This window comes from Aspergillus welwitschiae (genome assembly GCF_003344945.1).
Source record: "Aspergillus welwitschiae strain CBS 139.54b unplaced genomic scaffold BDQ94scaffold_42, whole genome shotgun sequence".
NCBI classification, from domain to species: Eukaryota; Fungi; Ascomycota; class Eurotiomycetes; order Eurotiales; family Aspergillaceae; genus Aspergillus; species Aspergillus welwitschiae.
In genome coordinates, this window is record NW_020798736.1 from 175,214 (window position 1) to 202,144 (window position 26,931).

A 26,931-nucleotide genomic window follows, 5' to 3' on the forward strand; every position below is an offset into this window, starting at 1 on the left:
GGATTGGTTGGTTGGCTGGCTCGAGAGCTTGGGCATTGGAATTGTTTCACTGCAGATACAGTCGAGGAAAATAGGTGCTTGCTTGCTTGCTTGCTTACTGATTATGTTACTTGGGTAGTTAAGTTGACTCAGTATCTTAGGGGAAAGGGGGTAAGATAGGTACATTACAATAGTAGTAGATAACTAACTAATTAGTTTCGAGGGTGGATGTGGATATGGGTGGATGTGTGGGGATCGAATCGAGTTCGAGTCTTGTCCTTTTGATCCCTTTTTATTTCCCTTCTTCTTGATATTGATTCTCCTGTTTGGAGTGTAAATGATTTATTATTGTGAGGGGCTCTGCTTACTTACCAGCTAGAGTTGACTAACTAGCTAGCTAATTTATTCTTAGTAGGTGCTAGTAAGCACAGCAACCTGGTAACTACTAGTAGGTATGTGATGCTGTGTCGATGATGTGCTGGCAATGGCTGGCTCCATTGTCAGTCCCCGTATTAAACGTATTGTAATATACTAGAGTAAGTACGTAAGTTGTGAAATACGCATACCGTATTCATTCTGCTTCCTTCCCCTCGCATGAAATCAGGCCCACCAATGATCAATTTCCCAGCCAGCCATCATCCCTCCAGCATTTCCCGTTCGGGCGGGAACTTCACATCTGAACTTACACAGTCAGTCCGTGTATGCCTATTCCAGTAGGCTGGGGTGATAGAAAGGGAAAATGAAGTTCGGTTACTTGGTTAGTCATATTTGGGGGTTGCATTCCAGATGGGTTAGATGCATCCTGCTGAGTGACGGTGTCATTCTGACCTTCTGTGTCTGAGGGTCTACATAGACTACATCCTTATGTAAACTCGCTGGCTACTACAGAAACCATATCATGAAAATGAGATACCTGGATAATGAGGGGATAGCAGTATACTGCTGTTGAAGGTGATCAGATATCCCATTACGTCACCGACATCCAGTGCACACAAAACAGGTGTAAAAGTAAGTCAGAGAGGGAACTGGGAATGATTGAGGGCAAGCCACAGCAGCTGCATGCTGCTGCTGCTCCTCTGGCTAGTGTGTCTGTTACGCCTCGTAGTAACTCCGACAGAGTAATGCAGGGCCCATTCCCTGTGACGGTCTAAGCGGCAGTGGCAAATGCTGGACACTTACTGTCACGGAGTATCCGTATACTTACTTGGTTTAATGGAGCTGATAGTACTACTCCATTCTGATTAGTAGTTAGTAGTGCAGTGCTTGCTTGCCTGCCTTACTGCAAAGTCATCCTATCGTATCGATATGTCTAGCTTCAACCAGAGAGTGACTCGATGTCGAGGCGGCCTTCAGTTTCCACTTCCACATCCACTCGCCGGGGCTCAAAACACGTGGAAACGCCTCGCCAATCATCAACACGAGTTCAGGCTGCCCGGTTGCCCACAGCGCGCGCGCGCAGGCGTGTGTATAGCAGATACTCGAATACACACATCCACCTTACCTAACATGCATGACACTGAATGCCCAAGTCATGCTGATGCAGTCGTTTGTCTACAGGGTGTTAGTTGCGTCCGCTTTGAGCTGCTGGCGCGATTGATACTTGTTACTTTCCTTTTCTTTTCCTGTCAATCGAGGTATGTGACTTGACTTTTCCTTGATCGCTCGACGTCTGAACGTCCTGTGCGCATTCTTTCCCCACCTTTTCGATGTACCGGCCCTACAGGAACCTGGTCAGGATGAGCCTTGCTTGATTGGACTATCGCCTGTCTGTCCATAAACGAATCCCAGGTCGGGATACAGTAACGGAAATAACACCCGGTCGGGGGGTGCGCTAGATAACCTCGAGAGAAAGCAATGAAGTGGTGGATGGACGAACGCCCGGGTTGATCAAAGACCATAGTGGATGCCATGTATGCACTGTGTTCAGACACTAGAGTCTCAAAGAAGCTCTTGAAGAAAAGAGCTGACCGTTCACCCCTTCATTACTGAACTGGAATGATCACAGGGCGGTCCATCCTTTTCTGGGAAGCCGGGGACCAATTATTCCCTCTAGATGAAACCTTTTTCTTTCCTTTTTCTCGTTTTCATTCTCCCCTGCCCTGATCCCACCCCCTCTTCAGTTACTGACTAACGGACGGACATCGTACTTAATCTTCATCAGCAAGAGAGATCTTCCTAGCCAATAGATCCCTCCCCAGTGGAAGGATCATCTGGTTGGTTTGTTTCGGTTAGAACCTCGGCCGGACTGTAACCTGGAGCTGGGATCTCATGTCCATCGTCATCACCCGCCATATTGATTTTGAATCTCCGCGATCTCTCCATGTCCTGCGACCTTATAATTAATTCCGGCGCTTGAATTTCTCCTTCCATTCAGCTCATCCGTAGCATAGCAATAGTCTACTATTCGGAGTAAGTAAAAATACAACAAAAATAAGTCTAAAAGGAGCAGTTCGATTGTGACCACTTCCCCCGTGACCTACCAGCTTATCCGACCCCGACTAGGAAACTCGTGTGGTTTCTGGACTGTCTGAGATTGGACCATCACCTCCCGATTTGTGCTGCCCGTACCTCTGTATTAAGTTTGGCCTGCACGAGAGCAAGTGCCCTGTCCATGCAGGTTTACCATCTTGCATTCTTTTCTTTTCTTTTTTTTTCCCTTTTGTGTTATCTTTGCTTTTGACTTTTTTTTTTTCCCCCTTCTCCTGGCGGTGCGGGATGTCGCGCGGGTTTGTCAACCGGTAATCTGGGAATCACCCTCCGTCCTTCTCCTCCCTCCTCTATTTTTTCTCACCCTACGGGAATTCCCCCTTCCCCTTCCGATCATCCGCCGGAAATAAGAAAGGGTCGAGGCTGGTCGGCGGGTGATCTGCCGTCAAGCTGAACCAGTGGCTCAGCTTTTCAGTTTCATTACTGGATTAAGCAGCGATCCGGTGACAACCCCGGTACCTGGTATTGTCTGAATCATGGGATGCGAGAAACCGTTCGGATGACTGGTAAAGTGTAATCCAAGCAAGGCACACACTCTCTCACTCACTTTCTCTCTCTCTCTGATATCTGATCTCATACGTTCTCTCTTCCATTCAGTTAGTAGATCAGTAGACACTCCTGTTTTTTTTAACTCTTTCGTCACTTTGTAGAAAAGTCTGGTATTGGTCATCTGCTCGACAATACATCTCTGTTCTGTCCTTTGATTGATCCATTCAATTCTTCTAAAATTCCCGTACCACCTTACTGTCCATTCACTGCCGAACGTGTATTAAACCTGCTTAGGAATCTGCTTCCCTTCCAGTCAGCAGCCAGCCAACAAGGTATTGTTGAGTTAATTAAATTACCGGCCGCGACTCTTCAGAAAATAGTGCGACTCGATATTAAACTTTGGGCACTTTGTGACGTCCTTTCTTGTCCTCTATTGTCTATTCTATATCCGGTGCCGAATCATATGGTTTGAAAACAGAAATAAAATAATCATCCATGGCTCATGAATTGCTGGCTGCTCTCGCTGCTGCAGCAACCACCCCCATGATGAGGCGCCCCTCCATTGTTATTTGGCTAGTGAGTTAGCCAGGAGAAACGACCCGATCAAGGCAGGCAGCAGGAGACGATAGGAGTGGTTCCAGATGAATGGCCGATGTGACCCATTCTTGTCATCAGTGGGTGGTGGGGACGCTGGGTGGCAGAGGCATGGCCATGGCGTAAGAAAGTAGCTAGACTCCCAGCTAACTACCTAACTAATTGACTAGTGAGCTACAATAAAGGGTGGTCGAACAAGCAGTTCCCGTTTTGTACCACCACCCAGAATGGAGTCAGTCAGTCAGTCAGTCCGTCCGTCGTACAACCTGAACAGAAGAGTTACGACAACACGTCCGGGTAAAAAATACCGGCCCCGTAATCGGACCCAAACCCAGGCATCATTCATCATCCTACCTTTCGGGGTTGGGACTTTCTGTTGCCTTTCACAGGCAAAAATGCGAGACAAGAAAAAAAAGGGTTCGTAAAGAAATCTATAATAAAGTGAAACCCGCTGTCATTCCATTATACTTGAGACAACAAAGCCAAAAAAAAGAAATACAAGGGTATGTAGACAATAATATATTTAGGACTATAGTCGAATTGAATAGATAACAAATGGTGTCTCTCTCCCCTTGTCACTTTGAATGCATCCCAGGCTTCCCTCGGATCGATCGCTGGTAGGGATCAATTGTTCCAGAAGAAACCGACTTTCATCCATCAAACGCCCCGGGGGAGTTGTAATCCAGATACATACACCACACCTCAACTCAGCACACCCACCCCCGTAAGTCTGCGTAATACACGTTCCATCGCATGCCATCCACTTGAGGACCCCGTCAAGGATCAGACTACCTCCCTTAGAAAGTCTTTAGCACCGACACCTGGTCCTCGAGAAGTAAAGTTGGACTCCATACTGTCGGCCGTCTGCCAGACTAGTGGTCGTACTATCTTTCTTCTTTTTTACCCTTTCCTAATATTATTCGTGTATCCCCTTTGATTATTCTTCCGACAAGTCATGCCAGAGTTATGGTCACTACGTTGCCAGGTCAAAGAACAGGGCACCCGCTACCTACCCATTGTAGTACTTAACTCTCTACCATGGGGTAGATAGATGGTGTTAGCCTCGGGCTTACTACACACCTTGCATTCGGCTTTGCCACATTTCCTGCCCGCCTTGTTGTTTATTCTATTTTTCTTTTTTTTTGTTCCCCTCCCCGCTCCAAGAGCTGCTGTCTTTGCAGCCTATCAAACGGAGTTTTTTTTTTTTTTCTCTTCTTTTTTTCCCTATACCTTGTCGAGTTCAAGGTGCATGGTCTTTTATTACGGTAATAATAGCGGTGCCGGCGGCGGTGGCCAACTCCACTCTCCCTCCGCGGAAGCAGAGAGGCTATTACGGCAGCAGGCAGGTACCGCAGTGGAAAGGGGAAATAAAATGAAAAAGAAAAAGGCTCGGGAGGAAGATGGAGGTTAGCTTAGCAGCCGTGAGGATGTCGTCGTAGGAGGGATTTGGGAGAGTCTGCAGGTCAACATAAGTGGTAAATTTAATTAGTGATCCGTATGATGGAGGGCCAGGATTGGGATTCTGCTGGTGTTTTGGCTGGGCTAGTGCCTGCCTAACTAACCCAGGGTGTGATAGCGTCCTTGAGAAATGATTGCGAAAATAAATATTCTTTTGGATTATTTTAGTTTTATTTTTTCTTTCTGGTTTAGAGGGTCGGGTTGTTCCCTTATTATTCTAGGCTTAATTATTATGATGATGATTATTATTATTATTATAATTTTCGGGTCACTTGGTTAGTGAGTTAACCTTTTTTGACACCCTACTTTACAGGACTCTGGAACCAAAACGAGCAAGGTACCCTGAACGATACCATACCGCTCCTCCCCACTCAATACCTCAATACCTCAACTCACGCCTCTGGTCTTGTCCCGACTGGCACTCTCCGCTCCAAGGCCGCCTTACACTCGCATCCCCCCGTTCCTTTGGCATCATCTCATCTCATCCTTCCCCTTCCCCTTCCCTCTCTCTCTCTTCCCCTCACCCTCCCCTCTTCCTTCTTCCCTCTCCGTCTCTCTTTCTTTCTCTCCCTCCCACGCATCCATTCACACCTACTCTCTCTCTGCACTTTCCGACAACCTTCAAGACCACCCTTCTTGCCATGGGTCTTGTTGGCTTTCACTCTTCGTTTGCTTCCTCTTATGCAGACTTCCTCTCCCTCACTTTCCTGAGTGCCGTTGCTTGATCTTATGGCGTATTGTCTTGACACGCCTTTCCGTGCATTCGGCCGCTGACCTGCAGCTTCTACGCTGCCAACCGTCTGTATTCCGGATCTCGAATCATTCCCTCCTCTCAATTCCTCTCCTCCGATCGACTCGGACGTATCTCGCCCTCTTCCTCCCTCCCTCCGCCTCGACCTCTTCGATTATCTCTACATTGTCCTTTCTGCAACCTACCTCATGCCGGCTCTCGAGGTCCCCGAGTCCGGGTTGTCTCTCTGCCGAGACAACCACGGCAATGATGCTACCACCAAGCCTGTTCAGATTATGCGGCTGAATTTAGCTCAGAGCACTCTTGATGAGCTGATCCAGAGCCTCCGGAACGATCAAACAGCCCGAGTTCGCCTGGGAAAACATGCGACTCTCTACTACGGCTCCAAATCCCAACAATTTCATCCCCTCCCCGAGACGTGTCGATCAGAGCTATATAGCAGTAGCTCCGCGGACAAGGAAAACCTATATTTCAGCGGTGTTTTGAGCCATAGCTTGGAGGTCCAGAAGGCGAAGGAAGATACCGCGAGTGCTGACCAGGCATTGGCCAATTTGGAGCAAAGTCTAAATGCCTTCGAAAGAGGGAAAGAGTCGAAGAAGACCGCCATAATCACGAGCATTGATGAAGTGAGAGCTCTGCGGGCAGGCGACAGCCGATACGGCACTGGAAAACAGACTGCTCGTCTGGGTCGTGCTCCGGCAAGCAAGGTGGAGCTGGAAAAGGATCGACTGCTTACTGCCAATCGCTCCGTTTCCTCGAGCCCGGCTCTGGGAGTTGCTCGATCACCTGCATCCATACCTCCGCTTACGCCTACCTCCGCTCCGCTTTCTCAAAACAAAGATCGCATTCGCCTTGAGGCTCTAAAGGTCCCCTTCATTCACCTCCTCGCCGTCCGGGCAGTTTCCGCCAAATTCCTCGCGCGACAAACTCGCGCGTCCCTCGAAGACTGCGAGACTCTGGCCCGGAAATACGGCACCGAAAACCGAATCAATCCAGAGAAGTTCGATCTTAAAGATAAAACCTATCGAGAGCTTGATGTGTGGAAATTTCCCTATCCCTCCCAGGAAGATCGACAGGAGGCAATTGAGAATGCCATCTCTGCATTCGATCGCCTGCGAATCTCCCGGTCCGACAAGCTCTGGCAGATGCTTCTTCCCAAGGAAGAACGCGGAAAGGGCAAGTGCTTATCACGCCTGGACTTGCGGACGGGTCCCATCAAGAAAGCTGCCACGCCTCGGATACAGGTACAGACATCTGATGACAATAGCAAGGATGGTTACACTACGGGTCAGGAGACCGACAAGGCTAGTGGGAATGGTCTAACACCAAGGACGGGTGAGCCGACGTCAGCTCCCAGATCTGGGACGGTCGCGCAGAAGAAACGGCCCGGCGACAAGGATGCCGGTGCGAAACGGACCGCCGCAAAGAGCAAGGTTGCGGGTAACAGTACCTTGACGGGACGCGTCACCAAGAAGGCGGAGCGGAAGACGACCGCGAAACAGCCGGAGGGCAAGTTCAAGTCGGCGGAATTCGTTCATGACTCGGATGAGGACGACACCGATCTGCCAGATGCATCGTCAACCGAGAAGCCACAGCCTGCAAAGGCAAAGGCTGAACCAAAACCGCAGACCAAACTGCAGAAGCCCAGCCCTCCCAGGGAATCCTCTCATGCGCCTACCCCGAAGGTGGAGCAGCCAGAAGCTACACCTAAATCGGAGCCGATCGACCAAGCGTCTCATCGGCCTATGGCAGCAAAGAGGCCTCCTTCCTCGCGACCTCCCGCGCAGAAGTCCCCTCAGAAATCCCCTCAAAAACCGTCGCCCCTCGGGTCTTCCCCCCCAACCAACGCCTCTGATATCCAAAATCGCAGTCGTTCTTCAAGCCAAAACAATTCTTCAAGTTCCTCGTCATCATCGCCCCTCATAACCCAGGTCAACAAGCCCAGACCTGTTGCGAGCGCGCCCACCGTGAGGAAAGTGGTCAAGACCAATGGTGTATCTAAACCGGCTGGAGTAGCCAATCCCTTGAAGCGCAAGGCGGAGCTTGAGCGGCCTGCAGCGTTAGCTCAAGTCCCCGGGCGTATTGCGGGGGATCTGGAACACAAACGGCGGCGAGCCGTGAGCACGTCCAGTGGCAGCACTGGGAGCGCCTCGCCCCCTCTCCGCCGCGAAGTTACCATCCAGGAGTTGCACGACAAGTCGAAGAAGTTCAAGCGGTTCTACGCCAAATACCACGCCTTACATGACGCATTGGCCTCTCAGCAGAATCCGTCGCGAGCCGACTTGGAGAAGCTCCAGAGGCAGCACATTAGTCTGCGGCGGATGAAGGAAGAGATATGGGCCGAACATCAACAGCTCCGGGGTGGGCTCTAACGACAGAATATGGCATTTGCATGATTTTATTTATTTCATTTATTTTTTTTTATCTATTTCTCGACCCTTGTTTATTATGGTGTCTGGTCCCGGACATTGACAGAACGGGGTTCCTGTTATTATTCCACGATGTTGTTCTTCTCGACTACCATTGTGTCTGTTTTGTTTAGCATGACGAAGCCGGATAACAGAAAAAGTGCTTCGAGGCGTTTCATGGGACCAGGTGGATGCTGTTGACGCTTGGATTTTCTTTGGATTCTTTTTTTCTTTTTTCTATCTGGTTAATTTCCTTATTATTTTCCTTTGTTGATTGGCATATCTCTGCATCTTATCACGCTGACAAAGAGCATGCATGTAATGGGAATGGGTACATATTAGAGGCCGGACTGTCATGGAGGGCCAGAAGCAAGGACGCTGCAAGGAGTCTTCGATACCGGGAGACGGACATGAGTTTAGAGACCAATGAAAGACAAGATTCATACACCATTTTCGTTCCTGTGGCCTCCGTTCCTACAGTAAGTAAAGCTAGTTTGAATGCAGGAGTAGATAGTAGACTGGCTATTCAGGAATCAGGAATTCAGTGGCCCGACGGAGGCACTTCCCGCACTCATTTTGTCTTTCTTCCTTCCAGTTCGTTCCGATACTCCGCAAATAGGCCCAGCAACACGAACCGTCCGTCCGTCCGTCGTGCCCCTCATGTGGCTGTCTCTCTTTCTGTTTTCTTTTCTTTGCCCGATTAGATCCTCGGGTGCTGATTCCAGCCCAATCTGGTCGATAATACCCCGCCATACCCAAAAACCAAGATTAAATGAAGCAACAAAGAAAGAAGTCTGACCAAGTTACGTTGTATGGCATCCTAAAACCCTTCTACTTCCTATCCATCCCATGCAGTAACCACCAGAAAGGAAAAAGTAATACCCACCACCTACTCAGTTATGGACTCGACCAATGTTATACATGATCAGCACGTCAATCATCTAGTCAGATCACTGATTACTGATCCTACACATGAAAATCACAACGCACGAAGCAAGTACCATGAACCAATGAGTGACAGTATTATACCCCGGATCATCCCTCACCCATCAATCATCGCTGACCGATACTAGTAGATTATCTGCCAGGGAAACTTTTGCTGGGTATGATACACACTAAACCCTATCAGGATCGGAGTTTCAATCGGACTGAATGAGTAATGAGGGGGGAGGAAAGAAAACTCCCCTTCCTTTCCATCCAATCCTCCTCACTAAACTACTAAGTAAAGTACTCACCCCCACTATCGGCACGTGGCTGGAGTGGCCGATTGGTCCCGAATAGGTAGGGATACGCTACTAAGGTAGGTAGGTATACTTGGATACCTTACGGAGGCAGGTATGTATGTATGTATGAGTCGGTATGTATTGGTACGTGTGTATTTTACGGTTCGATGGGTTGGGGTAAGTGGGTGGGTGGATGATGTCATGTTCATACTTATGCTCGGGTTACTTGGGGTGTGGATTTTCCCGACTTTTTGTGATGAGGGTTTTAAGTTGTTTGGTTATTTGGGGGTTATGGTGGTTGGATGGTGATTATTTGGATGTGTTATGAGGTATATATTTGGTTGTAGCTGGAAGTGGGTTGGTGGGTGGGTGGGTGGATGTAGTATTTGAGTGGTGAGGATAGTAGGGATGACTTTCTTTCTTTCAGTCTTAATGATACTTAGCTATTGGTTTCGTATTATAACAGTATCAATGAACCTTTTGTCTTTAATACATTCCAGTTCTCTGAATAGAGGAGCTCGCTGGAACTTACTAGTCAGGTTGGTAGTATACTTGAGTGTTCAAAAGACACTAAAACTGGTATGTCGAATACAGGCATTCAGAGCATAGAGTCATCTACCTCACCTCTTTAATGCCCTCATACTCATCTAATATATTCTATCCATCCTGGCTCATCCCATTCACTCCCCGTCTTTTCATATTCCAGTCTGCTCTATATTCTGTCTACTGTTCCCGCCATGCCTAATCGGGTTTATCCCAATCGGGTTTACGGCCGGGCCCATCGCAGGCGGTGGGCAGCGACCAGAGCAGAGCTTGGATACTTCAATTGACCGTGAATCTTTTTCCCTCCATCATGCTCTCTTTCATCCTAATCCCATGGCCTCCATTTTCCTTTAAACGACCCTGTGATGCGACTACTATAACACACCCCAATCCATTACTCTCGACCCCGCTGTGTGGGTGATCCCAACGGCCGATCCCAGTCTGGATCTTTCCCCGACCGACCGGATAAGCCAGACACAGCTTGGTGACGTTTAATCCGTCCGATTCAACCCTTGCTCTCTTGCGCTTATCAATTGCCGTCGATACTACCACCGCTACAATCCTATCAACCTAAAGAAAGCAGTATATTAGCCATGACCCCTGCAAGAGGGCGTGGCCCAAGCCAAAGGAGTCCTCATGTCCTGGTGAGCATCTATTACCCCCCTACCTCCCCTCCCTCCGTCCGGCGCAATCTATACTAGAAATCCAACTAACCACGCCCATCATCATCCAGGTGACCGACTCCCGAGACCAACAAACCACTCAACCCCGTCGTCGTCGCTCCCCCGCAACCCGTTTCATCACAGTCGACAATGTCCTCCAATACACCTCCGACGTCCCCTCCATGCAGCAGCGCCATCCGCCCCAAGGCAGCGTCCGGGCGCGGCCGCGCTCCCGTCTCGCTTCCGCCGCGGGCGGCTTAATCGGTGCTGGCGGAGCGGGCTCCTCCACCGGGGGATCCAGTGCGGTCAGCCCAGCAGCGACCATGAAGCGACTTGCAGCGCAGCCGCGACTGCCTCCCCGTACAACCAAAGTCAGTGAGAAGCTGGTGCTTCTGCCAGAGGCCGGGGACGAATTGCGCGAGGAAGAGGAAGAAGGGGACGAGGAAGATGAGGAGACGGTGGACGAGGAGTTTGTGCAGAGGATCGCGAAGGATAAGAATCTCAACCCCGATGCGGTGAGGCAGACGTTACTGGCGCAGAAGAAGCTTGATGGAGATTTTGGCGTCGATAATGAGATCGCCCCGTTGTTGGCGGAGGAGGAGTTGATGAGGAGGAGGAAGGTCGCTCCGGAGAAGGCGAAGAGTTATGCGGAGAGGTTGCCTAAGGCGCGGCGCGCGGAGAAGTTGGCGAGAGTGACGGCGTACTGTACGGCGCAGGCTTATAAGATGAGCTCGTTGGCGTCGTTTGTGAAAGAGAGGCATGGGGGGAAGACGAAGCTCTACGATGATTGTCTGTATACGGCGTATCACTTGCCGTTGTTGCCTGGGCATGAGGGGTATAGGCTGAGGAGTAGTCCGGTGCTGAAGAAGCCTGGTGGGAAGTCGCTGCTTGATGAGGAAATTGAGCGGAATGAGCTGCGAGATCATCATGAAGACTATATGCCGGAGGCGGAGGAACATTCGGTGTTTGGGGGCCGTCATGAACATGGTTCGCACCCACATGAACCGCATCAAGCTGGTGGAGAAGACCATGCTGAGTCTGGCTCGAGGGAACAGTTTGGTCAAGATACTGGACACAGCCAGCCAGGTCCGACTGCTGGCGCAACGGCGTCGTCGAGGCTATCATACAATGTGGCGGAGATGTTTGTCTTTAGCTACGGTGTTGTCGTGTTTTGGAACTTCACCGAAAAGCAAGAGAAGGATCTCCTGGCCGATTTGGCATTTGCGACGTCGTCCGCAACGGGGTCACCTATCCCACTGGCTACCATGCCATTGCAAGAAGAGGACTTTGAAACGGAGGAGTTCCATTTCGAATATTCGACTGAAATCTCACGCCCGCGCGTCTACAATGACATGATCACTCTGCGCAGCGGCGACCACATGATCAAGCTAGCCATCAGTCATGGCATTGCTCAGAGTACTAAGCTCTGCTTCTTCGAAGAAGTCATGGCTCGCCAGATGGCCGAGGCCAAGGACGTCCCTCGCCGACTCGCCATGACTGGCAACCTAGGAATGAAGCGAGACGAAGTATTCCGCATTCTGGGCAGTTTGTTCAAGAGCCGAGTGGAAGTGAACCTCTGTAAGTGACACCCTGAAACCATAAAGCTGGATAGCTTTCTAATCTTCATACAGCATCCAACATGCTCGACGTCCCCAACTTTTTCTGGGAAAGCGAACCCACTCTCTACCCGCTCTACATCGCCGTTCGCGAATACCTCGAGATCAAGCCCCGAATCCAAGTCCTCAACGAACGCTGCCGTGTCTTCCTCGACCTGGCTGAGATCCTCTCCGATTCGATCGCCGACAACAGAACCTCGCGTATGCCATCATCCCCTACCATGGAACTAGAACTCCAAACTAACATAAATAGACCAAACCTGGATCATCATCGTCCTCATCATCATCTCCATCCTCGTCACCACCTTCGAAGTCTTCCTCCGCTTCGGCCTCCTCTCGGCCCGCGAGAACGACGCGTCCTCAACAATCACTACCATCCTCTCCCGAGCCCTCGGCCATACTTCACCCGCACCCGTATGCTCGTGTCCAGCACCTGCTGTTCCTGGAGTTCCAGCAGGCATGGCAGCATTGAATACCACCGGCTTGCCGTATTGATTATACCATACATACCTAATACTCACTCATCTTTCCCACCCCCCTTTCCAATTTCATTCACAATAGCAGGCTGGATCATAAACTCTACCACTCATTCTCTATTCCTTTACTTTACACACAAATCCGTAAGCATACGCAATCCACAGACTCATTTCCTACGTCTACTTCAAGCGATATCTCCCTTCAGTGATTAGGTTAGGTCATTTTAGCTAAAGAAGACAGGATATATCCCTTCACTGTTACCTATTACACTTATACTAGTTAATCAATCGATCAAGTCTCATCCACCAAGCCATCACGACCAAAGAATCATGTAGATAATCTACGCTACAGTGAATCTAATACATATTTGCCTAAGGCATCGAGATATACTACTCAATGCCTCAGGCAAGAACACCTAATCTTCTGCCTTAGGCCTAAATACAAGGCCTAAGGCACCTATGAGCTCATAGCTGTCAAAGCTCCTCCGGAGCCGAGGCGAGGCAGACAGGGAGGGTACGTCATCACCGGGAAGAACCTTGCTAGTGGGTGTTTCAGGTAAAATGAGCTGTCGAGCTCTCCTCACGATCAGATTTCGGAAGGTTGGGTAGAAACGCGCAGACCACTACATAGATATTCATTTACGGGCGATATACCGGAAGAAGTAGTTTTTCTTTTTTTTTCTGGTGAAAACTCCACTGCAGTGAGTGCATTTCCACAGTAACGATCGATGTACATCTAATAAGGTAGTAGTATACTATGGTAGTTGTGTATTTCTATCATACATGAGGACGAGGAACAGGTTCATCTACACCTGAGTAAATAAAAGGATGAAAGGCCGTCAAGAAATTGTCACACAAAGGAAAGTAAGGAAACAACGAACAAGATGATGCTTGGGGGGGTACAACACACACAAGAGAATAGGTATAGAACAAATGCACAGATGATGATGATGATGGAATAATAGCATAAACCAGACCAAGACCCCGAATTCCCAAACCCCATTCCGACCGAGCCATGACACCTTTTCCACCTCTCTATATTTTATGCTTCGTCCTGGTGGTCGTATCGCACATTAGACACACAAAAGGAATAACAAGAATGGAACAGAGCGGACAACTCGGATCCTGCGCACGCGACAAATCAGCTAGCCCGGACTCCTTCCAGCGCTGGTGACCCACACTGGGAAATGCAAAGATGACGGTATATCGAATATCCAAAAGATGTATGCCATGATGTAAAACACAAGGGATGAATAATGCTGCAACAGACCAATATGACAAAGGAAATAATAAGAAATCAACAAAGGAAATATGTTATATCCGCCTAGCACCATCTAATGGATGCTAAACGTTATGCGTAGTAGGACAACTCTCTCGATTAGCGGCCCTGCCGTCTGCTGGGAGAGTTTTGTCCACTACCCATATTTAGACCGGAGTCGACCATGCGCTCTCCATCTTGTGCTTCAGGTCATAGCTATCCGGTTCAGTGCTCGTGGGCCGCCGGATGGTGGAGTTGGGGAAGTACATGTGAGGGGGCATGGCGCTCGGATACGCGGGCCCGCTAGTTTCAGGATAGAAGTCGGTTGCGGAGCCAGGCGACGGGATGCTGGCATGCGAAGGAGAAGGCCAACCCAGGCTGGTCATGTGCGGGCTTCCGCTAACGCTATTGGGCCGGTGGTCGTTGTTGGCGGGCGGCTCTAGAGGCTGCGGAGGACCGTACCCAGACGGATGGGAAGTCATCGATGGACGGGGGTGCGGAGCGCTACCATAACTAGACAACGATGGGGACGTGGCGGTCGGGGACGCCCGGGGACTAGCCTGCGTGAAACCGCCGCGAACATGGGGTGGAATCGATCCATTCGGCATGTAGTAGTCGGAGCGAGGCATATTCAACGGAGGGAGATCGCCAGCTGGAGAGATAGGATGGTGTGCCGGAGAGGGGGTAGAATGGACAGAGCCATGCTCGGAGAACATATCACCAGGCATTCTCGCTCTCTCCTTGTTTTGCCTCAGATTGGCCTCGGTTTCTGCAGCGGCTTCCTCGATTGTACCCGTGTGGTGGTTCTGATGGCGTGTCAAGGTAGTGCGACGAGTAAATGTCTTCTGGCAGTTCGCATAAGGACACTTGTAGGGACGCTTCCCAGAATGGATTCTGCGGTGCCGCGCTAGGGAGGACGAATCACTGAAAGGCTGCGAGTCGTTAGTCCTGCTCAAATACAAACCAGAAAGCATGTACATACCTTGCCACATCTCTCGCACATATGAGGCTTCTCTCCAGTGTGGACTCGGGAGTGCACCGTCAGAGCTGAACGTTGGATGAATTGTTTGCCACAGCCAGGCCAGTCACAAGCATGAGGTCTGATACCGGAGTGAATGCGTTCTAGGTAGCGTTAGCTGGCCGTTCTCTCTACATTTCGTCAGAAATGCTTACCGTGTCTTGCAAGATCACTGCGGCGGGCGAATCCTTTACCGCAAGTACCACAGTGGAAGGTTTTGGGAGGAGGATCCGGCCTCCCTTGAGGGGCACCGGCGTTCGGTATTTGAGCATTACCGGCATAGGCCCCAGGAACAAAAGGATTCTGCAAAAGGGGCAGCCCCGGCCCCGGGTGTGCCTGGTGTGCATAGCGCATATCATGGGCCATGTTCGGCACCTGGCCGAGCGGACCATGAGGGGGGTATGCAAGGACAGCTTGATCACCAGCATCGGAGACACCAGGTTCCGACTTCATCTTAGGCGATGACGTGTGGTCGAGCCCGGGATTCGGTACCAAATGCTGATGATCAAAATGTCCGTCTGCGGCAACCATGGCGGCAGAACCTTTTCTATTCAAAATAGTTGTGATGTCCATGACCCGACCCCGCGAAGAGCTGAGGGACGGTGGTCAAGGACGGTCGAAGAATTGCACGGTAGCCCGTCTGACGCGTAGCCGCAGAATGACTCCACGGCGCTGGTTGAAGGCTATGAGTGGCTGAGACAGATGATGCGTTAGCTTCGCTAACAAAGCGCAATGGAAAACAATAGTGATACAGACAAACAGCGCAGTCGTGGCTTGCATATGGGAGTAACCACTCCCAACAATCAGGCAACACGCTGGCAGAATGACCGCGAGTGCTCCACCGACTTCAGACCGAATACGGTTGAAAGCAAACAGACGTCATGGACAGATGATTTGCCGGGATAAACGGGAAGAAAATAACTGTAAAACTCACCTTGCTTTGCGCGACCCGTAGCTCAAGGACTTTCTGTCCTGACGAGGCGTGACGTGGGCGAAGATGACCGGGATTACGGATTTCTCGTAATCAGGAATGTGAGGACAAGGGCGAGTTGTCAACCCAAACTGTGCAGTAGACTCACGGCTGGGCGGCTAATAACAGCGCGGATGAGGACCCTTGGTATCGCCAGATGCCCAGACACTTGACTGTCGAGTGTTGGCTTCTAGGAGCAGAATCCGCAGTGTTGGAGAGAACGGGCGCTTCTTCACGAATCGGAACGTCCGCAGTTGTCTTGTAAGAGTAGATTCGGAACTGACCCAGCAAAGACCAAGATCCTAGTTCTGACCTCCACGGATAGCTGCAGCGAGACTTATCCAGCGGTAATCGAATGGAAGCGGCTCGAAGTCACCGGTGTAAATTCGATGAATCTCGGATCGGTCGTAGGGAACACGCAAGACTTGTAATCACCCAAGTGTCGCTACGGTTTGCACGCAAATTTGCGACAAGGTCCGGATTCACTTTTGGTATGTATGCGGTCGCAGGAAGTGAATGTGCGCGCCGTCGCAGTGTCTCAGCGGGTTCTCCCAGGAGAAAAGCTCAGCGTCTCCAGAGGAGGGGTAATCGGACAGGACGTAAATTATTCGGACTCGAACGGTGGCTTATGGATCGGATCTGAATGGGGGCACAGTAGGAGATTAGTCAACTGCGCGCAAAACGAGAATCAAGTGAGGGAAAGCTGTCTTGTGCGCGGCCTGTTCAGTGTCTCAAATTCCTTTTTCCTTTTGCCCACCAAAACAGGTGGTGAGAAAAATCCCCAGTCCGAGCCCACTCAATGGACGGCATTGCGCGCAAGTTCAGAACCCAGGGAATGCGACGAATAAGACGGTGGATCGCACAGAGACGTGACCTGCAGGCGCTCATATCCTTCCACATGCAGCAAGGGAAGGCAGTCATCATTGACTGGGGGGAAACGAAGGAGAGGGGGAGGGAGACCAAGCAGCCGCGGGGGAGCTGCGGTGTGGGAAGCGCCAAAGGAGCCAAGAATGAGGTACTTACAGAGACCGAGGAAAGAAATGACAGCTTTCAGGTGAAACGCGGTCAAGATGGACACGGTCTGGGGAGACCCAAAATGTTGTTGTTATGTTGCGCGCGGAAGGAGGGGATCGACGGAAAGAAAATGGGGGGTTCCGAAGAGTTAAAACAGCCAGCAATGGGGAAAGAAGAAGAAGAGGCCTGTTCGACGGAGCTTCTCGGGGTTATTCTGACGGGAGAAGCAATAGAAGGTGAGAGGGGAGGGAAATTCCTCGAGAACCACACGGCCGTGGCGAACCGATGCAAGAGGCGGAAAAGCAAATGCACCAGCAGGATGACGGGGAAAAAGTGTGGGTGTGGGAAAAAGGAAAAGCAAGGAGGTTTGACAGGGAGGCAGAGGAGAAAGGATGAGGAAATAAAATAAATAAAAAGTCAAAACGAAATTATGAAAAAACGAATAAAGAGGAAGTGAGTTTTGACTCTTCTCCTTGGTACAAGCCAAAAGAGAAAAAAATAAGATGAAGGGGAGAATTTGTAAGGTGAGGTGATGGAGACAGAATAATTAATGGAAGGATAATTCTGGATGCTGATGGATGGATGGATGGATGGATGGGGATGTTTTGGTCGGTAAAACAGGAACAGTAATAGGCAGAGTAAGAGTTCAGAGGAGGTAAAATAAATTCAGAATAATAATAATAATAATAATAATCAACTTCTCAAATCAATCCTGCAATCAATCAATCAATCAATCAACCGGGGATTCGGGGGCTGCAGGTGAATATTAATGGGCGAAAGCAGAGCCAAACAGCAGGTGGCTGTTCGTTTTCTTATAGATCCAGTTAAAATAACTTCTTCTACTCCTTCTAGTGTGATCCAAGTGTCCATACGGTGTGCGTGCCTCACCCGTTCGTAGTCTTATTAGTGAGGATTGGATGTGCTCCTCTCCTTCCGACCATCACCACTTGGTCTGGCAGGTAAGTTAAAATTAAATGTTATTATAATTAGTATAGTTGGAGGTCCTTCCTTTTCCCCTTCCAACAGTAGTGGCGGTAAAATAAAATCGAAAATGAAATGAAATGAAAAAAAAAAAAAAATGGGAAAATAATAATAATAATAATAATAATTAATCTTATTATTATAATAATTTCACTGACGACTTCTTCTTGACTAGTTCAGTCCCAGACTTACTACTACTTACTGCTACGAGACTAGTACTGACTACGCTTTAGTTCACGGAGGCTACCACGACTCTAAGTACCACTACAGCTTCGCACGTTTCCACCACAGGCCCCAAGTGGCTCCAGTGAACTCAACTCGCCCGAAGAAGCTGGCGGCACCAGAAGGTCACCGTCAGCGCTCGGCTCCACAACGTGGCTTTCCCCGTCTCTCCCTGGCCGTGCGAGAATCGCTCCTGCTGGGTGGGTATCGGCGGGATGATGCCGATCTGAATGAATCAGGACAGACAATATTATTCTTTTTCTGGTGCCGCGGGCCAGGCGATTACCTTCCATTGCTTCCATATACCCCCTCCCCGGTCATGATTCCTCGGGACATGCTGTAAGGAAAACGTGAGGGAAGAACAGGGAAACTGCGGCCGATAACAACGGTTCCTCGCCGCCTTAATTCGGAGGAACACGCGATGACTAGAGAACATCCCACGGGACACATTTTGCGCTAAAATGTGAGGAAGAGGGGGATGTGTGATATAACGTAAACTGGTACAAGGCAGAAATGAGGAACAAGGTCCCCCGATCGTGGCTGGTAACTGGGCCAGGAGTTTGACCACGGATATTGCATCACTGTTCGGAAGCTACTCCTGCACCTACCCCAGGAGTTTCCCTGGCTCAAGGGGCCTCTATCTGCCCCTGGTGCGCCCATCGAGAGGGGAAAAGGAAGGGCACGGAGGATAAGCCGAAACCATTGGAAGGATCAAAGACAAATGGAAAAAAAAAGAAAGCAGGAGAGGAAAAATGGAAACCAGGTGATCAGATCGGACTGGCTGCATGCTTCAAAAGTATCGTGCGACACAATGCGAAAATAAAAAAAAAACTCTCCAGCGCCGGCTCCGATCAGGCATCAACCATCACCCTATGGCGTGGCTTTGCTCCATTTTCGCCCTCCAAACCTCCCGGAGAGGGCAAGAAAATCCTTTAGCTTCTTTACACAAGCTCGCCAACAGGATGCCTTGTTCGGGAAGAAAGCGAAAATGGATGACTCTTATTTGTTGTCAGCCTATTTTCTTGGACGAAATTTCAGGGCGACGCGATCGCTAATCTCGCTTTAGAGTGACTACTTCACCTTACTACAGAAGACTAAAATCAGATTGACCAGCCGCGAAGAGGCATCACGGACTAACCCCAGGCGATTCGGCTGTTCAACGGAAGATGTGATTTGCCCCTTTTGGAAGAGGGTCTCAGCATGGCCTGTGATTACCGAAAGAACAACGGTGGGAAAGCTAATTTCCTTCTAGAAAGGTTCCAATGATGGGGAATCGGGCGTGGCCCAGGACCTCCTGGAGGAGCTTTGAACGCACTATTACATAGTGCTTCAACCCGTCCCTCCACGCAGCGCCGCGCCCCCCCCTCTCTCCTCTGGTCTTCTCTTCCCTCCCATCCGGCTGCAGGGACAGGCCAGCCTCGTCCTGTCGGATGCTTCGTTTCCCATCCCACTCACCGATCTGCATGTCACGTTGGACCACATGCTGACTGGTTCAGCGAAGGTGTAGAGAGCAAAGGAAACACCAACCAAGAAGGGGCTAATTCTGAAGCGCAAAAAAGCAGGGTTTGATGATACGGAGGGCGGTAATGGGCCGTGGAGTCTTTTCCCGCCCGGTTCCTACAAGAAATGCCCTAGTCCTGCGACTAGTCGCCTAGTCTTGCTAGTCTACGGACCTGACGGAGGAGGCTGCGACGAAGAGAGTCCACCCGTGCTGGCTCTGGGCTTCAGTTCAGGGCTTCCCTCCTTTTTTCTCTTTTCCCACCCCTCTTGCCATTTTTTCTCTGTCGATTTTTGTATTTCCCCTGCTTGCTTTTTCCTTTTCGGTTGTGACCTTGTTGGTCTCCCTTGCAGAAGACTGACTCCACTGCTACACACACTAACGGAGTCGTACATCGTATGGGAACCTCCATCTGAACCAGTCATGTTGACTGCCAAGCCCACTTCGGGCTTCCGGCGACCTTCTAGAAAGAGCTCGGAAGGGCAATGGAAGGCTTCTAAAGCGTCTTTTTCCCCTCTCCTCTCCCCTTCCACCCCCCATGTGCCATTGCGGCTGCGTCACCCACCTTGGGCCGATGGTGGCCCTTGTCTCTCCCTTCTGGCGCTCGTGTCACATCCCTGAGTGGAAGATCCCACGACAACGCACAGCGGCTTTGTTCATAACCGGTGCTCCGACAGCCAACAGGAATACAGTACAAAAGGGAAAAAAAAATAAATAAATAAATAAATAAATAAAAATAAAAGCCAAAAGATACACGATAGCTGCAGACTACTTAGCGAACCCCGGAATTAACTTTCTGGTGGTCAGTGTGAATTTCTAATGATTAGGACAGCTATGCGCCCGTCCTATCTGACCATCGGCATCGTCATCGTCACCCGGAATCCCTGCAGGTGTCCGTGTTGGTCGCGGATCCGTGTTGAATGATTCTCTCGGCCCCACGGCTGGTTTTCTGTCCCGAACGTTGGCCTTGGGACTAGGCAGTGCGAATTAGATTGACTCGTTCTTCGAGACAAATATGTACAGTAGGCCTTGGGAATGGCTTGACTTGGCCCACGTAAATTCAGGGGCGCTCGGGGTCCGAGGAGAAGTGTGGCTAGAGCGGACGATGATGACGTCCTACCAACTGCCGCCTGCATCACCCTCACTGAGTAATACTTAATAAGAAGAGGGACACGGCGGCCGACCATCATATGCGGGACATACGATTGGACCGACGGGCTAGGCTTAATTGCGAGTGGCCGCTTGGAGTTTCAGTTGTTGGAGAGGACGGGCCCTGCGAGAGCTACGTTGCCCAAAGCAGAATAGGAGAGAGTTCCACAGGTGGTGTGGTCTGGTTCACGGCGCATGAATTGAGAGACGGTCGACTAAGCCGTCAGATTGACGAGGGACGATGGATGCATCGCCATCGGATGATGCAGTAGCAGATGCTCTAGCGCCAGATTTGCCTCTTTCTGGAAGCTTGCCTATGCAGGACAATCACATCGTCAGCCCCAGGTCAACGCGCAGATGCATGGAGGATTTAAGTTAAGTTCCTGAATCGCATTGTCTCTGGTCGCCACTGTTTTCCTTTTACCCTACTAGTGTAGTTGAGGAGCTGCAGCTGCAGTACGACCATTGTCGTCACAGCCGAATGCGACCTCTTCCGTCTTCCATCGGATAGGGGAAGGGAGAGAGAGAGAGAAGGCAGACAGAAGAACTACGGAGAGCATCCGATTACCGACCACCACCACCACTTTCATCTCCCTAGCACTAAATATTCATCCCAACTTGGTATATAGCGCGTATTACTTTACTCCGTCAGTCACACATACACACACATTACTGCTCCCTCATTGCTGTACACCGCATCAATATCACCGCTTTCTTCGTATCCTTATTTTCCCCGACACTACGCGACACCTATATGGAGCTACTCCATACAAACTAGGAGATTTCTCCATACCATAGCAGTCATAGTGGCAAGACCATGACCCATCTTCCACCTTCCGCCCCCTCCCCTTCTCCTCTGGCCGGTCCATTCCTGATCGACAACCCCAAGAATCAAGCCTGCCCAGAGCAAGACAGACAATCAGTCTTACTCTACGCAGATAGTGCACGCCCTCATGATCTTCACCGGCATCATGAAAACGAGACCCGACCCGAGACTACCTGACTAGTCTGCTTGAGAAGGAATAACATACTCAAACTATACTAAGATACTATAGCTTAAACCGCACCGGGTAAGTCGAGAGCCGTGTTAAGGACGGCCGATTATTTTCTCTTTCGTAATGAAGACCTACTATCTATCTATCCCATGAATTGTCATCGATTATTCAGCTATCAGTTTCACACGGCAGAGTCAGGGAGAATCAAAAACAGGAGAAAAATAAGGGAGAGAGAGAAAATGAGACCAGAATAAAAAGATGGACCAAAAACAAAACCAACTAACCATCTGGGTCCCTCCTCCGAACACCGAAAATCCATCAAGCTAGACTAACGGCACAGAAAGGAAAATGGCCAGGCCGGCCCCATAACCCTGACTAGAACATTAACTAACTAACAAAACTAGGTAGACTCCGTAAACGTCGACGGTATGGATAGAGTATGCTTCCAGAAGACACGTAGAACACTCCCTTAAGTGGGGAAGAGTTGGCTGGATCATGGTTCACCGACGGAGTTTTATTCTGTGTTTGGAGATGTGGATTCCTTGTTCGTGACGGGGGGATAAGGAAGAATATGAGGGAATATTCTATTAGCAATAAGTTGCTGTGTAAGTGTGTATATTGAGGTGCCACATTTCTTTCCTTTCCTTTTCTTTTCCCTTTGAGTGAAGCAGTACGCGGTGGATGTGTACTGGGTACCTTGTGGGAGGTACAGTTATTGTATTATGGTACCATAAGTAAGCCCATCGTAGGCAAACAGTAGGAGATTAGTTTAGTAGTGGTAGCCTGATCGCCTGAATTGTAGGCGATGTGGAAGGGAGGGGAATGGGGCAATGTACACGCCACGATGCATGGAGAGCAGCCGAGGCTGTGTTCTACACATAGACCTCGTATCTGATCCAAGAGAGTTGATCTATCACATCGGATGCGATCATTCATTGCGAGCAAACAAACACTCAGAACTCTTGAGAGTTAAGTAAAGTACGTACCTGGCTGGCAGGCAGACCAAACAAACACAGCCTTGGCATGTTTGTTCCCCCGACATCCGCATCCGCAATATCGCAACTTCGGCTTCAATTCTGCCAGACCAGCGCTGCAGCTAGTTCGCTATATTATCTCTGCCATTGACGATGCGCGTCGCATCCAATCACTTCCTCTAGGTACATACCACCAATCCCAATCTATATCTACCAAACCCAACAACTAACACCATCCACCCAGTCCATCCTTCCTCACCCCAAACCACAAACCTCCAATCCAACCCAATCTACACATACAAACAACACACCAAATACATCCCCCCAAAATGCTCCGCCCAACCTCAACCTCAACCACCACCACCCTCCTCCGCACCCTCCGCACCCTCACAACCACCATCGCCACCACAAAACGACACCACTCCTCCGTCTCCGCCAATGAACTCTCTCACTTCTCCTCCCTCGCCACATCCTGGTGGGATCCCCAAGGGCCCTCGCGCGTCCTCCACCTCATGAACCCCGTTCGCCACGACTTCATCGCCTCATGCCTGGCCGAATCGACCCCGATAAGCAGCACGACGCCGTCCTCGCCCATGGACGCCTCCAACACTTACAACAAAAACAACCTCCGGTACCTTGACATCGGCTGCGGAGGGGGCATCTTCGCGGAGTCATTAGCGCGCACGATCCCAGCCTCATCCTCGGAGGGAACCCTGACCCGCACGCGCGCCGCCTCAATAACAGCGCTGGACCCCAGCCCCACGCTGATAAAGATCGCGCGGGACCACGCGCGCCTCGACCCCTCCGTGCAGGCGCATCTGGATAGTGGGCGGTTCAAGTATGTGAATGCGTCGTTGGAGGAGTTCATCCCTACTCTACAGGCAGAAGAGAGAAGATTCGATATCGTGACCCTCTTCGAAGTGCTCGAGCATATCGATAATATCCCCGGGTCTATCACTCCGCAGAGCTTCCTGTCGAATTGTTTGTCTATGGTGAAGCCCGGTGGATGGCTGATCGGGTCTACGATTGCGAGGACGTTCCCGTCGTGGTTGGTTAATCAGGTTGTTGCGGAGGCGCCGTGGCCGATTGGGGTTGTGCCGAAGGGGACGCATGAGTGGAAGAAGTTTGTGAATCCGGGGGAGCTGGAGGGGTGGGTGCAGGAGGGGTTGATGAGGGGGTTGGATGGGAGGGCTGCTCGGGGCGGGAGTGAGGCGTTGGAGGGGGCGAAATGGAGGTGTGAGGGGGTGGTGTATTTTCCGGGGTTGGGGTGGAAGTTGGTCAAGGGGTCGGAGAGTTGGGGGAATTATTTCTGGGCTGTGAGGAAGGGATTGTAATTGGGGGGCGCGGGGGTTATGGGTTGTATGTATATTATTAGATGGATGGGTGATGTATGATATGTATCTATAGATGCAGTGATTCGTTTACTGTCATAGCATTAGATAGGTGTTTCATTGCATTAGGCTTATTTTCTTGCATTGATGCTGGTCCGCATTCATAGTGATATAGTGATATAGTGATATAAGTGGACTGTGTTGTAAAAGTACACCTCCTGCATAGTGGTATGGTTGATCAATCGACTCGAACCGGCGAGCCTACTAAGTAAGACGAAAGTCTCCTTCGGATTACTTCTTCCTCCCCTTCCCCTTCTTCTTCGGCTTCTCCGGTTCAGGCACACTGACCGTCCCCTGCACCACATCATCGCCCTGATTCTGCAGTCGCGCCGACCCGCTAATAAAGAACGTGAGATCCCGGTTCTGTTCCGTCAAGTCGGCATTCGCAAGTTTCAGACTCTCCACCTCGGACTTCAAAAGCTCAACCCGTTCTATCAGATTCTCATTCATCGTCTTCTCTTCCCGCCACTCCTTCTCCATCTTGCGCGTCATGGTCTCGAACTTCTCCGCGCGCTTTTCGGCCCGCGCCTTATCGCGCTCCAGTCCTGGGATGATCTCGCTAGTCAGGGTGTCATATTGCGCCTGTAGGCTCTTCAAGCTGGCGGTGGCTTTCTCGACTGCGTCCTGCGCGGAAGAGGCGGCAGCACTGGCCTGAGACGCTTTGTCCACGGCGCGCTCAACTACCTCTTCGAAATAGGCCCGTTGGCTTTCCAGTTGACTAGTAAGTAAGTGGGTATATTCCACGCTCATGTTTTCTAGCTTCTCCCGCGGAACGGCGTCCGTCCAGTCTGGAGGGTCAAGCGCACTGTTGTCGGCTGCTGGGAGTTCCACGAGCTTGCCGTCGGTTTTGCTTTGGATGATGCGGTGCACGTAGGCATCGCCGACGTAGTCCCAGACGCGCTGCGTAGAGAGATCCATAGCAAAGGCATGCGCCGTTTCCTTGTAATGCGCAAATGCATGTGCCCCGTCATAGCGTCCACAGCCGACGTTTCCGCAAATAAGGCATATCCAGAGGTTGATGTCCGAGTGGCACACGCTGCACTCGGCTGGTTCATCATCATATAATGCGGCTTGGCTGTTCCGCCGGATGTCGTCTTGTGTGTATCGACATACTGGGCAGCCACTTCCCTTCCACTTCTGTAAACAAGTGCAGTGAAAGACGTGCTGGCATATGATGGTCAGCAAGCCGGTGGTCTCATCCATGCGCTCTAGACACACTGGACATGTTGGCAGTTCAATAAGCGCAGGGGTAGGAGGCGCCAGTGGCCTGGTAGAGAGGGTAGCGGAGGGTATGGAGCTTGACTGCGTAGTTGAAATGGGTGTCGTCCGCACAGGGCTCGTTGCAGCGTGTGGAGAGAGAAGGCCAGTCTGTGATCCAGTAGACAGCGCGCCCGGCTCAACGGCTTGTATCTCGACGGTTTTCACGAAGACGACATGACACGTTTCGGGCTGAAGCAAGGGCGCGTTAGCATCGCAGCTGTGGATCTGCACCAAGCAATGCATGATGCACTTACCTCCATGCTGTTAAACACCTTTCCATTCCAGTCTTTCTGCCACTCCTTGGCCTTCTTCCCGTTGCGGAACTTCATCAAAACCATATACCGGTTCGCTCGAGCGGTCTTGATCATGCGGAAATGATTGACATCGTTCATAGTCGATTCGCCCACGAACCCCAGAAAGTCGGACGGCGACATATAGGAAGGCACGGCTAGGATGCATAGCGTCGTGCAATCCTCATCGGGCATATGCTCTTCTGCGCGCGGGGGCCTACTGCTGCCGGCCACTTCATCGTACGGTGTCCTCGCCGCAGCTGCCGAACCTTTCAAGTACGAGGGGTAGTCCTCTTCTGTCAAGAACGGCGTCTCCTGAGCATCTCGGTAAAGATGCACGATTCCCCAAACACTCTCCGACGTACTCTGGTCCAGCGGTATGTATTTGCCTTTCGTGCGTAGTCCTCCCAAGATATCCGTGCCGATCCCGGTCGCGATGGGATTCTCCTTTGCATTCTTCCAGCCCGTCCGCTTCGCAGCAGTTGTGTCCTGCTCCGATGGAATCATGTCAATGCACTCGATGGATACTTTATCAAGCCTGAGGTCGCGCTCGAAGTCGGATGCGCTTGTCGGCGAAGTTGCGTAGAGGTGAGGGGTACGGAGGTCTGCAACGCTGGTTGTAGAGTCTGAGCCGTGGGTTTCGGCGAAAGTGTTGGGTGAGGGGCGTGGGTGTTTCCCATGCGCTTGATGACGAGAAGATCGATGTGCCCACGGTGAGTGCCGGCGCTTCTGGAACGGGAGTAGAGCTTCGCATGCGGAGTCGAAAGATAGCGACGTCGAGTGCTTGTCCACGCCTGGGTATGTGCCTTGGAGGTCAGAGTGCGGGCGAGCAAATAATTCGATCGCAATGTGGTAGAAGTAGGAGGGCATCACGACTGATGCTCACATCTCCAGCGTGCTACAGGCCTGCAACTGCTCTCCTGGGTCAGCTTCATGAATGGAAGCTACTTTCCTGTCCCACGCCGCCTTGGGACGGTATCAGTCACGTGCCGAGATACGGGTGGCGAAGACGGTGACTCACGCTCGATGTCTGTTACTGTTCGATAACTTACAGGTAGATGAAGTTGAAGATATTCAGTTCCTATTTGATATCGTCTCAGGTTGTTATGTAAGGTGGTTGATAGCGACTTGAACTGCACGTTGACGGCGTCTCTGAAAGCGTGTAACGGTCTACCTCAAGTTCCTACTAAATCTACAAAAAAAGCGGTAGATATCAGGTGGAATA

At 50.7% G+C, this 26,931-nt stretch overlaps 11 protein-coding genes across 11 annotated transcripts; 8 read left to right on the forward strand and 3 right to left on the reverse strand.

Annotated features, from left to right (window-relative positions):
- Positions 1-1,067: 1,067 nt before the first annotated feature.
- BDQ94DRAFT_151552 (uncharacterized protein) lies at positions 1,068-2,497 on the reverse strand. Its single transcript, XM_026767772.1, has 3 exons — positions 1,591-2,497; positions 1,184-1,530; positions 1,068-1,116 (listed from the first exon to the last, which is right to left on the reverse strand). The coding sequence occupies exon 1, from the start codon at positions 1,887-1,889 to the stop codon at positions 1,605-1,607; it is 285 nt and encodes a 94-aa protein (XP_026621808.1). The 5' UTR covers positions 1,890-2,497; the 3' UTR covers positions 1,068-1,116; positions 1,184-1,530; positions 1,591-1,604.
- A 2,181-nt stretch (positions 2,498-4,678) lies between these two features.
- On the forward strand, positions 4,679-5,203 carry BDQ94DRAFT_151557 (uncharacterized protein). The gene has a single exon (XM_026767773.1). The coding sequence runs from the start codon at positions 4,799-4,801 to the stop codon at positions 4,958-4,960; it is 162 nt and encodes a 53-aa protein (XP_026621809.1). The 5' UTR covers positions 4,679-4,798; the 3' UTR covers positions 4,961-5,203.
- Positions 5,204-5,537: 334 nt separating this feature from the next.
- On the forward strand, positions 5,538-8,705 carry BDQ94DRAFT_151558 (uncharacterized protein). The gene has a single exon (XM_026767774.1). It carries the CDS (start codon positions 5,947-5,949, stop codon positions 8,128-8,130), a length of 2,184 nt encoding a protein of 727 aa, XP_026621810.1. The 5' UTR covers positions 5,538-5,946; the 3' UTR covers positions 8,131-8,705.
- A 661-nt stretch (positions 8,706-9,366) lies between these two features.
- On the forward strand, positions 9,367-9,746 carry BDQ94DRAFT_151561 (uncharacterized protein). The gene has a single exon (XM_026767775.1). It carries the CDS (start codon positions 9,504-9,506, stop codon positions 9,696-9,698), a length of 195 nt encoding a protein of 64 aa, XP_026621811.1. The 5' UTR covers positions 9,367-9,503; the 3' UTR covers positions 9,699-9,746.
- Positions 9,747-10,525: 779 nt separating this feature from the next.
- Positions 10,526-12,705, forward strand: BDQ94DRAFT_162573 (RMD1 family protein; the record flags this gene model as incomplete). The annotated part of the gene is made up of 4 exons (XM_026769576.1): positions 10,526-10,576; positions 10,666-12,172; positions 12,226-12,411; positions 12,464-12,705. 4 exons carry the CDS (start codon positions 10,526-10,528, stop codon positions 12,703-12,705), a joined length of 1,986 nt encoding a protein of 661 aa, XP_026621812.1.
- Positions 12,706-13,907: 1,202 nt separating this feature from the next.
- BDQ94DRAFT_94819 (putative C2H2 finger domain protein) lies at positions 13,908-15,565 on the reverse strand. The gene is made up of 3 exons (XM_026776905.1): positions 15,118-15,565; positions 14,927-15,066; positions 13,908-14,876 (listed from the first exon to the last, which is right to left on the reverse strand). The coding sequence occupies exons 1-3, from the start codon at positions 15,533-15,535 to the stop codon at positions 14,112-14,114; spliced, it is 1,323 nt and encodes a 440-aa protein (XP_026621813.1). The 5' UTR covers positions 15,536-15,565; the 3' UTR covers positions 13,908-14,111.
- Positions 15,566-15,655: 90 nt separating this feature from the next.
- Positions 15,656-15,892, forward strand: BDQ94DRAFT_151567 (uncharacterized protein). Its single transcript, XM_026767776.1, has one exon. It carries the CDS (start codon positions 15,695-15,697, stop codon positions 15,866-15,868), a length of 174 nt encoding a protein of 57 aa, XP_026621814.1. The 5' UTR covers positions 15,656-15,694; the 3' UTR covers positions 15,869-15,892.
- A 938-nt stretch (positions 15,893-16,830) lies between these two features.
- On the forward strand, positions 16,831-18,841 carry BDQ94DRAFT_162575 (uncharacterized protein; the record flags this gene model as incomplete). Its single annotated transcript, XM_026769577.1, has 6 exons — positions 16,831-17,182; positions 17,395-17,399; positions 17,799-17,905; positions 18,108-18,465; positions 18,579-18,631; positions 18,661-18,841. The coding sequence occupies 6 exons, from the start codon at positions 16,831-16,833 to the stop codon at positions 18,839-18,841; spliced, it is 1,056 nt and encodes a 351-aa protein (XP_026621815.1).
- A 180-nt stretch (positions 18,842-19,021) lies between these two features.
- BDQ94DRAFT_162576 (uncharacterized protein) lies at positions 19,022-20,309 on the forward strand (the record flags this gene model as incomplete). The annotated part of the gene is made up of 5 exons (XM_026769578.1): positions 19,022-19,157; positions 19,475-19,650; positions 19,681-20,043; positions 20,086-20,187; positions 20,295-20,309. The coding sequence occupies 5 exons, from the start codon at positions 19,022-19,024 to the stop codon at positions 20,307-20,309; spliced, it is 792 nt and encodes a 263-aa protein (XP_026621816.1).
- Positions 20,310-22,911: 2,602 nt separating this feature from the next.
- Positions 22,912-24,099, forward strand: BDQ94DRAFT_183256 (3-demethylubiquinone-9 3-methyltransferase; the record flags this gene model as incomplete). Its single annotated transcript, XM_026774365.1, has 1 exon — positions 22,912-24,099. The coding sequence occupies exon 1, from the start codon at positions 23,095-23,097 to the stop codon at positions 24,097-24,099; it is 1,005 nt and encodes a 334-aa protein (XP_026621817.1). The 5' UTR covers positions 22,912-23,094.
- Positions 24,048-26,631, reverse strand: BDQ94DRAFT_151576 (putative RING and UBP finger domain protein). The gene is made up of 2 exons (XM_026767777.1): positions 25,671-26,631; positions 24,048-25,605 (listed from the first exon to the last, which is right to left on the reverse strand). Exons 1-2 carry the CDS (start codon positions 26,574-26,576, stop codon positions 24,388-24,390), a joined length of 2,124 nt encoding a protein of 707 aa, XP_026621818.1. The 5' UTR covers positions 26,577-26,631; the 3' UTR covers positions 24,048-24,387.
- Between the last annotated feature and the right edge of the window lie 300 nt (positions 26,632-26,931).